Source organism: Crinia signifera, chromosome 6 (assembly GCF_055691185.1).
Source record: "Crinia signifera chromosome 6, ASM5569118v1, whole genome shotgun sequence".
NCBI lineage: Eukaryota > Metazoa > Chordata > Amphibia > Anura > Myobatrachidae > Crinia > Crinia signifera.
Genome location: NC_139222.1, coordinates 166,631,081 through 166,643,401, shown reverse-complemented (window position 1 = coordinate 166,643,401; position 12,321 = coordinate 166,631,081). Strand labels below are relative to the sequence as shown.

Below are 12,321 nucleotides of genomic sequence, written 5' to 3'. Positions count from 1 at the left end.
ATTTGATAAATCATCAGGAATAAAGTATCATGGTATACTCAACGTTACGTAGCGTTTCAGTCCATCTAGGGACCTTCATCAGGAGCTGATCAACATGGGCATCCAATAGTAAGGCACAGCATAGACCACACAGCAGGCTGTAGGAACCTGCTGTGTGGTCTATGCTGTGCCTTACTATTGGATGCCCATGTTGATCAGCTCCTGATGAAGGTCCCTAGATGGACTGAAACGCTACGTAACGTTGAGTATACCATGATACTTTATTCCTGATGATTTATCAAATACACAGCTGATTTTATCTTGCATTTAAAAAAACCTGGAGAGTGTGTCCTTTTTTTCGTCTATATATATATATATATATATATATATATATATATATATTACAAGAAAAAGAGTACCCCTTCAATGCGCTGTACTGGTAATTTAGTGGGCAGCAACTAAGTTATTCCTCCCTGTTAGCAAGGGAGGTAAAGGTGAGAAAAATGGATAGCAGAAAACAAAGTGCGCCCCTAGATTGACTTCCACCACCAACATCCAATGTAAGGAACCAAATTTACAATTTTTTCAAATCACTGATCAACAGTTTTATTAAAATTTTTCATAAAATACAATATAAAAATGCATTTTCATCTGTGAGTATTCAATAAATTCAGTTCTACATATGCAAGGAAACGGACCCAACGCGTTTCGTCGTAAAATGACTTCTTCAGGGGTAATATTCCAAATGCATACAGAATACAGGTAGAGATTAAGTTAAATGCCTCATAAAATGGATCCTTTGAAGATCCTGGTAAAGGGATGCAAGCCTGCATCAATTTCCATAGATGTCCTTATAGAAAGTATGGGTAAAATCACCAAATTCTGAGGGAAATAGGATATACACCTCAGGAATACGTCTCAGCAGGTTAAGGTTCCAGACCAAACTGCAGGACGTGCATGTATGTAAATCTATTGTTTAAATGAAAAAAATGCAGTTTATTCAACAATTCAATAATTAGCATCTGCATAAGAGGTACACTTCTATAAATGCTGGACAGAAGCTACAATAAAAATAATGTATGTCCATCATTGTTTCCAAAGAATTATTCTTACAATCCAATAAAAATTATTTTTGCTGCAAATGAGTATGGTGGCATAGAATATTTTTACATGCATTATCATGCTCTGCATTTCGGTAAAGGGAGAAATTGCATGTAGCAGTTGTGGGCATGTACTGCCAATGGGGCTTGTTGTCTAGTAATTGTAGAGCAGTCCTCTCTGGAACTGCTACTCCTGATCTTGAAGCAACATCTTTGTTCAGAGCCTTTAAGGCATAGGACGAGCCCGATGGATACTAAAGGAGCATGGACAAATTCCGAAAACATGGCCACACCCATCTGAAAAAAAGGGACCATCTGACCCCCTCAAAACTAGCATGTGTCCCTTATGAGAAACAATCCCCTCATTGCTGGGAGGGACAGCCTTGCCCTGTGCTGGACGGCCCCCCACATGCTAGTGGGTTCATTTGTAGTTTTGGTGTTCCAACTGAAGCTGAATCAGGCCCTACATCTGACCCACAGTTTTCAAAATGAACAGCACATGAAAATGCACTTGCTAATTTTGGTTGTCTAAACAGTATGTGTATTAATAGTATGTTTTGTGTTGACAAGTAATATTTGGATGCACAATGTTGATTTTTATTGTCAGATGATCACATGTGATCAACAGAAAGTAGTTACTAAGGTGCCTCGTGGTTTGAAAGACTCACAACTCATTGCTGCATTTTTTTATGTATAGCAAAAGTGGAGGACAATTCCCACCTGTTCGTACTCATGGGTTAAGCACCAGTTAGGGTGTCAAGCTACCAATTTGTATCTTGTTGGGCATGGTATATGAATCAGTTATAACCTTTTCCTTCTGTAGCATTCCCTGTGGAGAAGAAGATGGAAAACAAAATTGAAGCTCTGGTTTAACAGACTTAGTTTCACAAAAAAATAGTCCTTATAGGTGTGGAGGTGACAATTGGTTTTCTTTAGACCTCCATTCTTTTATGTCCGGCTTTATAAAGAGCAATCTGTTTGCAAGGAGGGAAAGTGGGTAATTAACCATTCCAATCCACCCCACCAGTTGTTCCATGCATCATTTCCCGGTGATCCTCAGTTTTTCTTACAGCTCCAGTCCAGCACTGGGACAGTGTGACACTGAAGAATATAGTATTAATTGGAAGGACCAACCAGAATTCACGTAATGGAGATTTCAGATTATGATTTGTAATGACAAACACACACACACTCACACCATGATACACACATACCACAACCATTTTAAATTGGTGAACAAAAACAATCACCACTTTAAGTGGCAATGAAGCTTTACAACTACAATGATCAGTTTCATACCTTAAATCAGGCATGTCCAAATTGTGGCCCTCCAGCTGTTGTGAAACTACACATCCCAGCATGCCTTGCCATAGTTCTAACATTCTCTAATAGCAAAACTGTGGCAAGGCATGATGAAACTTGTAGTTTCACAATTGCTGGAGGGCCATAGTTTGGATATGCATGTCTTAAATAAATCATATATACTGTACATATGGCACCTCTGATTGAATGACTTAATTTTCCTACATTTAATTGGACATTGGGGGCCAAATGTAATAGGGTATGAGAATAGGAAAGTCAGAGATTTAGGGAGTTATCTCATTTTTTTAACGCGGCAATCAATTACATGGCAAAATCAACCTGGCTTTTCAGTGTAAATGATTGCTGCTTTAAAAACAATCGGAAAACACTCACAAAATTTCTCACTTTCTGATTGTCACACCCTATTATATATGGCCCATGGATTTAAATCACATCCACCATTTCAATACAGTCTATGCAGGAACTTTTTTTTTAATAGTATAATTTTTAATAATGATCCCATAATTATAATGTGGTCATAAAGTGTTATGGTGCTGAAACTAAATTTTGTGAAAATATATTTTACGATTCTTGAAAAATTAAGGGATAAACATTATGCACAATAGAAACGAGGTAGTGATAACGGGTGAGGCGTACTAAGCCTTGAAAAGTGATAAAATGGACAATGATAATCTACCAACCAATCAGCTCCTGTCATTTTAAACACAGCCTGTAATAAGACAGTTAGAAGCTGATTGGCTGGTACTTATAACTCACAATTGTATCACTTTTCAAGCTTAGTACATATGGCCCCTTGTCACAGCAAACTCCAAGTGCAAGCAGATGTTAATCTACATGGATAGAATAAGAATAGGCACCAAGAAATCTAAACCTATATTACTGTAGGCACCAAGAAATCTAAACCTGTATTACTAAGTTTGGTTTTTGCCTTATTAAATAAAACCATATGTATTGAAATAAACAGGAAAATGTATTTGGGATTCTTTTCTATACGCGAAGAACAGACAAGCACTGATGTTTTGCAAACCTGCAACATAGAGTTAAATAAATGTAACTGCATAAAATTAACAAAACATCTTATGAACCTAGTGTGCATGTCTGGCTTACAACTGGGAGCCACTTCTCTAAGTTTTGCTAATTTAATAGCCCCACAGTCAAGACACGCTTCCCCTGCAAGTGGCTGACGTCTGCTTAATGAATAGACCAGGGGGTTTAGTTACTATGGACACCATCACTATTTTTTTTTTAACCTTTTTTTTATCTCCACGGAAACGGGATGCTTCTGATCTATTTGTTCTCAGAAATATTCGCAACACACACATCACCAAGCAGTACAAAAGGGGAGGGGGAGTTAAGCGAGAGACGTTCCTCATCCTGTCTGTGCTTATTTGTCTCTATTATCCATCAAAAGCACCTTACCAGTGCATAAGTTTTCTAGAATGAGCTTGTAAAACTATGACGATGGGTGGTTCGCACTCAGACACTAACAGAGAACATGAAACTCGGAGAGGAGAGATGCCCAGATCCTGCACATCCCAGATAAAGCACAATATGCTCCCTACAGATTCATTTTAGAATTCAGAGGAATCCAAGGCAGTCTCAACAGGATACAAGAATTTGGAACAAAATAGCATTTTGTTTATTGGACCAGGAACATAACAGACTGGGAAGCAGCTTTCTAAGCTATAACTTTATTATTGTTCTATATAGCCTTTGAAAACATTCATGGTTTTCAACAAATTCCCAAAGTGATTTTTGGATCTTTGTTTTAGTTACTCCTGTCAGCCATCAATAAATCTCAGGAATGAAATAGCTATGGAATTATGTCACTTATAGCAATCTGATACATCAGCCTGGTCTCAAACTAACCAGAATTTGGGTTTTGCAATTCAAAAGACTTTGCTGCCGATTATCAGTGTCTTCTATTGATAATCAAATGTTTATGATATACTGCTACTGGTGTATTAATATACAAACTGCTGTGTAGTGACCATAATTAATCAAGTACTACTTACAGTGATCTGCATCTGATCACACCAAAAGGTTTGCCTATTGAAGGTTAAAAGCATTTATTGATCAGCCTAGGCTCTAGCCTGTTACGAGAAATAGAATAACACACTAGTGAATTTAGGTGTACAGAATAGAGACAGTTAAAATGAATGTTACCATCCAGATGTCATCTTCAGACAGCTATCATCCTGAGTCTGTACTCATCCCAGTGCTGTACGCACTAATTTTCCTAGTTGGCACAGTGGGCAACAGTCTGGTTCTGGCAGTCCTGTTGAGGAATGGCAAGATAAACAACACCACCAATCTCTTCATTTTAAATTTAGGGGTAGCAGACCTCTGCTTCATCATATTCTGTGTACCCTTTCAAGCCACCATATACACTCTTGACAGCTGGGTCTTTGGTTCTTTCATGTGCAAAGCCGTACACTTTTTCATATTCCTCACAATGCATGCCTCCAGCTTCACTCTCACCACTGTGTCCCTGGACAGGTAAGAATACCTCTTGATATAGAAATGATATTCCACATATGTCATGTATAAGTAATAGTGATAAACCATGATTGTACAGTATATAGATCATTCTGTATTAGAGATGCAGGTGTCCCTAACTGATGAGTCTTTTTCTGCCTAACAAAACAAAATGTTGTCAGCTGAATTCTCAGCTTAAACACCCCTGAAACAATTAAGATTGCCTTAGACATACCAGGTAAACGCACAAGAAAATGAAGTTATACAGTATCTTTACAAGACTGGTATTTGAATTTTGCATTTTTAATGCAAGTTAAGGCATGTAATTGAGAATGACACAAAATTCCATTGTCCCAAGTGATAACATACCCATTTGTGTATATATATGCATTTCTTTTGCATTTCAGAGGTTATATATCTTCAAGCAGCATTATTTGCTAGATTGGAAAGTCTTAAAAGACCTTCTTATAAAATATAATTTTGTTTGCCTTTGAAATCTAAAATTAGTGATTTTAGCTTGATGTTGGAACAAATAAAGAATAATGTATGTATGTATGTGTTAAATAGAACACCATACTAATATAGCTATTTATATTAGTTTGTATAGGTTTTAATATAATTCATAAATACAGCCCTAAATTTGATTTAAATCCATTTAAATCTAGACTTTCATTTGTACTTGATGTAGAAAACTTAAAAACTTTTTAAACAAAATAAAAAATCACCAGTAAAAGAACCCAATCCGCACATACAATGGTTTATGGTTAGTTTTGCAAATTTATTTTGAGCAGTTAAATGATTGAAACATTTAATTATTGATAAACGACTTTGTACTCTGCATGCATGTACATTGCTAATACACTATCAGCTACAGTATATGTGTCAGCACTAGCACAATTATTTATTTATTTATTAGCAGTTTCTTATATAGCGCATACATATTACACAGCGCTTTACAGAGAATATTTGGAGCTTACAATCTATATTCCCTACCACATGTACACGCACACAGACATACTAGGGTAAATTTTGTTGGGAGCCAATTAGCCTACCAGTAAAAGGAAAACCGGAGTACACGGAGGAAACCCACGCAAGTACGGGGAGAATATACAAACTCTGCACAGTTAGAGCCATGGTGGGAATCTAACCCATGACCTCAGCGCTGTGAGCCAGTTATGCTAACCATTACACCATCCGTACTACCCCACAATGACTTTGGGATCAGACAGTTTTATCATTATTTGACAGATCACAGGTTTATTCTCAGATAATAGAGTTATTACAATAAGCATATATATTATACAGATTCAAACAAATCTCCACAATATCTATGTGTATTGTTAATTCTGCAAATATTGCATACTATTTTAGGAGATAAATGCATTTAATTAAGGCTGATTTCCTTACTAAAAAAATCCTATTTTTTATATACCTATATAGATCACTTTTACATCTTTAATGCATTAAGGCTATCAGGGCACTTTATTATATAAGGTTCTGACAAATCTCAAGATTTTGAAAGTAATTCAAAGCCGATATCTATGTCAGATGTCATCAACTTTGCAGGTCTTGAAGGATGTATCTAGAGATCACGTGCTCCATTTCATAAGGCTGTTTGATGGGGAAACGGTCATCTGTCAGACCACACTTAGGTCGACAGTCATTAGGTCGACCCCGGAAGGTCGACTGACCCCAAGGTCGACAGGGTTAAAGGTCGACATGGGTCAAGGTCGACTTGGGCCAAGGTCGACATGGGTTTAGGTCGACAGTCAATAGGTCGTCATGAGTTTTTCACTGTTTTTTGAGCCGACATGTGCCGACAGGCGGTATTTCATGCCCTACCATCCACTAGGGCGTGGTGGGAGAATAAAATAGTGTGCCGAGCGTAGCGAGGCACCGTGCCCGAAGCATCGCGAGCGATGTAAGGGGCTGCGGTTCAACTCCAACTGTGTCGACATTCGGGTAAAAAAAACAGTGAAAAACTCATGTCGACCTATACCCATGTCCACCGTGGCCCATGTCGACCTTAAGTCATGTCGACCTTGACCCATGTCGACCTTTAACCCTGTCGACCTTGGGGCCAGTCGACTTTCCGGGGTAAACCTAATGACTGTAGACCTAAGTCTGGTCTGACAGATGTACCTATTCCGTTTGATGGGTTATGGATCCTTAGGCTGACCAGTTTTAGGTCAACAGTCATTAGGTTGACCACTATTGGTCAACGGGCAGTAGGTCCACACAGGAAAAAGGTTGACATGCAAATGGTCCACATGAAAAGGTTGACATCTGATATTTTTTTGTCTATTTTTTAGAACGTCCCTTGCATGGCTCACTACGCTCACCATGCTTCGGGCAGGGCACCTCGCTGTGCTTGGCACATTAATATATTCCCACTCCACGTCCACTGGGATGGTATGAAGTATGAACAAGTCTTTTTTTTTTTTTAAAGAAAGATTTGAAAACAATCATGTGGACCTTTGTCAAGTCAACATTTTGACCATGTCAACCTAATTCATGTCAACCTTTTTCATGTGTCGACCTACTGGCTGTCGACCAATAGTGGTTCACCTAATGACCTAAACACCTAGACACTGTCGACCTAACGACCCCATACCATTTGATGTTCCTTCTGATTTCGGTATGCACTATAAAGTTATTTTAATTGCTTTTACTACATCAGTCAGATGTAAAAGTATTTTAGCATTAGGTGGGTAGTGATACACATTGAAATCAAATTACCTTTGTAGGAGGAAGTCCTGTTTTTTCTGTGAACGCTTATTAAAAATACATCATATATACACATTAATCATATACCTATTTTGTTTAATACCTTTTAATATTCTTTTAATATTCTGATGACTTAAGCTTTTTGGTACTTATATGTTAGTTGGGCGCCCACTATAGTTAGTACGCTCATACCCCCACTATCCATGTCCGCGTGGAGTTGATTTTATATAGTGTAGCGAGTCCAGCGAGCCACCGAGCCCAAAGCGTGGTGAGCAAGGGGACATGTAAAACTAAGCAAATAGCTTAGTGAGCGCCCAACTAACATATAAGTAACAGATTTTTTTATAGTGTCAAGGTGTGTACACATTAGACAACTTGCAAATGATGCAATGTCATCAACAATTTTCCTTGAACTCCCAGACAAACGATATAGTGCATACACACTGTGCAATCTTGCAAAACATATCGTCAGTTGCCACATCCAGCAGAATGTTGTCTAATGTGTACTCAGCAAAAAACTAACACCAGTAAGCTCTCCAACATAACAAGAAAGGGTGGATAGTGTTCATAGTAAAATTTAAGTCTTCTTAACAGCTAATACTTTGCAGAAATCAAGGTTGCGAGAAATATTTCCTAATTATAATAGTGAGAGCTTAATGATATTTTTCCTGTCTCTTTAGATACCTTGCTATACGTTATCCATTGCGTTCTCGGGAATTACGCACTCCCAAGAATGCTCTCATGGCTATTACCCTCATCTGGAGCCTGTCCTTGATCTTCTCTGGACCTTATCTTAGCTACTATCAGGAGTTTCAGATGGATAACTTGACGGTCTGCCACCCTGTCTGGGAAATCTCCCATCGGAAGACTATGGACCTTTGTACTTTTGTCTTTAGCTATGTCATTCCTGTGCTCATTCTTATTCTAACTTACGCTCGTACCATCCGATACCTCTGGACATCTGTAGATCCCATTGACGACATGTCTGAGTCAAAGAGGGCCAAAAGGAGGGTGACACGTATGATCATCATAGTTGCTGTATTGTTCTGCTTATGTTGGCTTCCACACCATCTGTTCATTCTCTGTGTCTGGTTTGGAGATTTTCCACTTAATAACTTTACATATGCCCTGCGTATCCTCTCACACCTTGCGTCTTATTCCAACTCTTGTGTTAATCCAGTGGTGTATGCCTTGGTTTCTAAACACTTCCGAAAGGGTTTCCGGAAGATTTGTCGCTGCCTGCTGCTGCGCCAGAGATCAGCCAACAAGATCCATGTGGTGCCTACAGCCCACACAGGAGTCAGCACATTGGAAATGGCATGCACGGATGTGACCCAACTAAGTGAGGGTCCCTTGCACTGCTCTGCCTGCTGTCAAGATCCTGGAAGCCCATGGGAAGATGCAAAGGGAGTTGGAGATAAAAGGGGTCCAGCATTCATCACATTTAATGTTACATAGTAAATGAAATCAGGAGACTATCCTTCAAAGCTTTTCCTCCTTAACCTCCTGGATTCTATTTCAGACCATATACAGGTATATGAACATGAACTTATATAGACTCAAGTCTTCAATTAATCAGCAATCAGAAAAAAACCTTATGGACAGTTGTTCCTTACATATTTCAAGAACTAATAAAGGAGCCACAATTTAAAGGATCTGTTAGTCCAAGATACAAGTAAAAAAATATTAGCACCATCTATGCCAACAAATGCTACAAGATGCTTTTGAACAACAATAAAACAACATTGGAGTCTGAGGTTGTATTTGGATCTTTGCGGTCTGGAGCTGGAGACTGAACCACTATTGAACAGACAGAGCTAACCAAATAAATAGGAATAGCATGAAGAGATGGTACATGCATTTACTTGCTGCAAAACTGATATCCACTTTACTCATAGATCACTTTTTATCTGTAAGGAAACCAAAAGACTATAAATTTGTAACCTGACAATTTATTTTTGTTGTTGTTTGATAGACAACTGTTTTTTTTTTTTTTTTTTTATATGATTTTAATGCACTGATCCAAACGTAAGTGTTTTTATATAGGGAAAACCACCAAGTGTTAGATGGTTCGGTTGCACAGTTACTGGTGTATTTATCTTGAGGACCTGACACCGCTTAGAATCCTCTGGATGGGTGATCAGATTTCACAGGACAATAGGAAGTTATACAAATATTTCAATCAATTAAAATCTGTAAATTTCTCAGAACTAGTTGTCTATTGCTATTCTACAGAACCGGAAGCACTCACATATACAGTAACAATTAGTGTGTAAAAATTACAGCCATGTTTAGAATTGTATAATTATAATTATGCATGTGTGATAATGATCAAATATTTGTAACCAAGTCATTCAGTAATCTGTCTCATGGGCACTGGCGTAACTATAGCACCGCAGCCCCCGCCACTGCGGGGGGGCGCTGTGCATATGGGGGCGCCGGGGGCTGCGGTGCTATAGTTACACCTTCCCCCAATCCCCCGCAGGCTTACCTATTTCGCTGGTCCCGGCGGCTCCGTTCTTCTGCTGAGGACCACCACAAAATGGCCGCCCCCATATAGCACACAGTTCTATGAAACTGTCTGCTGTATGGGGGCGGCCATTTTGTGGTGGTCCTCAGCAGAAGAACGCAGCCGCTGGGACCAGCGCGAAAGGTACGGCTGCGGGGGATTGGGGGGGTTTGAATGGGCGGGGGGGGGCGCCCCCCCTAACAGCGGGGGGGCGCCCAAAACGTAGCAACGCCGCTGCTCATGGGGTGTACACAGGGGCCAATCTGGCGGCCGTTGATATCGATATTGACGTCTGCCGGGACCAGGCGCATTGCCAGCATTGGCCAGGAGGGAATGATGGCATTTGGGGGAGATGAGGTGTGGGGGGGGGGGGGTTGCTGGCACTGCTTTCGATCTAGCAGATCAAAGCAGAAATAGACATGCCTGCACAGTCTATTTTCGATTATGATCCAGATGCCGCGGGGCCATGCATCAGGATCGAATCTGCATCAAATGCGGCTAACACTGTGCGATTCAGGGTCTCTTTCAATTAGATGTGGACTGTATAGTCCTCATCAAATCAAAATAATAGAGAGGGTGGATTTGCACATTGCAAACAAGATTTTTTAATAAAAATTATTCAGAAAAAGTATTCCGGCTTGCCCCAAATGGAAACATATACGGTAGTTCATAAGGAGCCACAACCAAGAAGAATGAAGACTCCCAATATTCTTCAAAGGAGCATATACAAAATAAAGATGTCTCTGGCACTCATATCCAGTATTCTTAAGAACGGCAAACACTTTCAGCAATGAGGTCTATTCCTTTCATAGTGGATTGGTAATTATTATAAATAAGTGAGGAATTGGACCTAGATCTATGTTTTTAAGATGTACTATTGATATAATCCTAATTTTATTTTTGGCCTTTATTTTTATTATGATAAATGTGTATAATTTTATTGATAATATTACTATTACATTTAAAAAATGTTTCTTTTTTGTACTTTGGGATTGAGATTTAGACATTTAAAGACGCATTTAAAGAATATAAAATAAAATATTTACAGTACTTACTTGAACCAGTGATCATTTCTCTATTAGGGATGTGCACAGGCCACTTTTCGGGTTTTGGGTTCTGATTACCTTGAGGTTTTGGGTTCTAATGGGTTTTGGCAAAACACCTCCTAAGTGTTTTGTGTTTGGATTTTTTGGGTTTTGGGTTCTGATTTTTTGTTAAAAAAAGCATAAAAACGGCTAAAATCGCAGAATTTGGGTGTTTTTTTTGCTCCTACGCTATATTAACCTCAATAACATTCATTTCCACTCATTTCCAGTCTATTCTGAATACCTCACACCTCACAATATTGTTTTTAGGGCAAAAGGTTGCACCGAGGTATCTGGATAGCTATGCTAAGCCACACAAGAGTGCGGCACAAACACGTGGCTCATGTAAGAGTGGCACTGCAGCGGTAGATACGGCAGTACTAGGTAGTACTAGGCACCAGACAGGTAGATACGGCAGTACTAGGCACCAGACAGGTAGATAAGGCAGTACTAGGCGCAAGACAGGTAGATACATCAGCAATACTAGTATTGTGCACCAGCAGAATTTATAATAATTAATTGTATTATTAGGTACTGCTTGGCAGTGGCACACATCAGTGCACCAGCAGCATGGAATTATTTTTTACAGTCCCACACAGCACAAGTATTCTTTTTTAATTAAATTAGATATAGCAGCCTAGTATGTAGTTGTGCTACTAGGTAGGTACACTTAGGCAGTAACACTGCCAGTGTCAACAGTGGACTGAGTAAATAATACTGGCAACCTCTATTCACAGTATTCAGTGCAGGCAGCACCAGTGGACTATATATAATTCAATTAATTAAGTATTAATAATATAGCAGCCTAGTAGGTAGAGAAAATAAACTAGTAGGTAGGCATGCAGGCAGTAGCACTGCCAGTGGTCACCACAAAAGGTAGCTATATTACACACCTCCAGTAGCTTTATGCAGTGCACCAGCAGAATTTATAATAATTAATTTTATTATTAGGTACTGCTTGGCAGTGGCACACGTCAGTGCACCAGCAGTATGGAATTATTTTTTACAGTCCCACACAGCACAAGTATTATTTTTTAATTAAATTAGATATAGCAGCCTAGTATGTACTAGGTAGGTACACTAGGTAGGCAGTAGCACTGCCAGTGGCACCAGTGGACTG

At 39.2% G+C, this 12,321-nt stretch overlaps 1 protein-coding gene across 1 annotated transcript; it reads left to right on the top strand.

Moving 5' to 3' along the window:
* The first annotated feature begins 3,445 nt into the window (after nucleotides 1–3,445).
* Nucleotides 3,446–10,086, top strand: GALR2 (galanin receptor 2). Its single transcript, XM_083147957.1, has 2 exons — nucleotides 3,446–4,901; nucleotides 8,288–10,086. Exons 1-2 carry the CDS (start codon nucleotides 4,558–4,560, stop codon nucleotides 9,063–9,065), a joined length of 1,122 nt encoding a protein of 373 aa, XP_083004083.1. The 5' UTR covers nucleotides 3,446–4,557; the 3' UTR covers nucleotides 9,066–10,086.
* The last annotated feature ends 2,235 nt before the right edge of the window (nucleotides 10,087–12,321 follow it).

What these genes read in the sequence shown, in the direction of transcription:
- GALR2 (XM_083147957.1), top strand. Translation starts at nt 4,558, where the DNA reads ATGAATGTTACCATCCAGATGTCATCTTCAGACAGCTATCATCCTGAG. An exon ending in ACCACTGTGTCCCTGGACAG is followed by an intron (nt 4,902 to 8,287) that starts GTAAGAATACCT and finishes CTGTCTCTTTAG; the next exon opens with ATACCTTGCTATACGTTATC.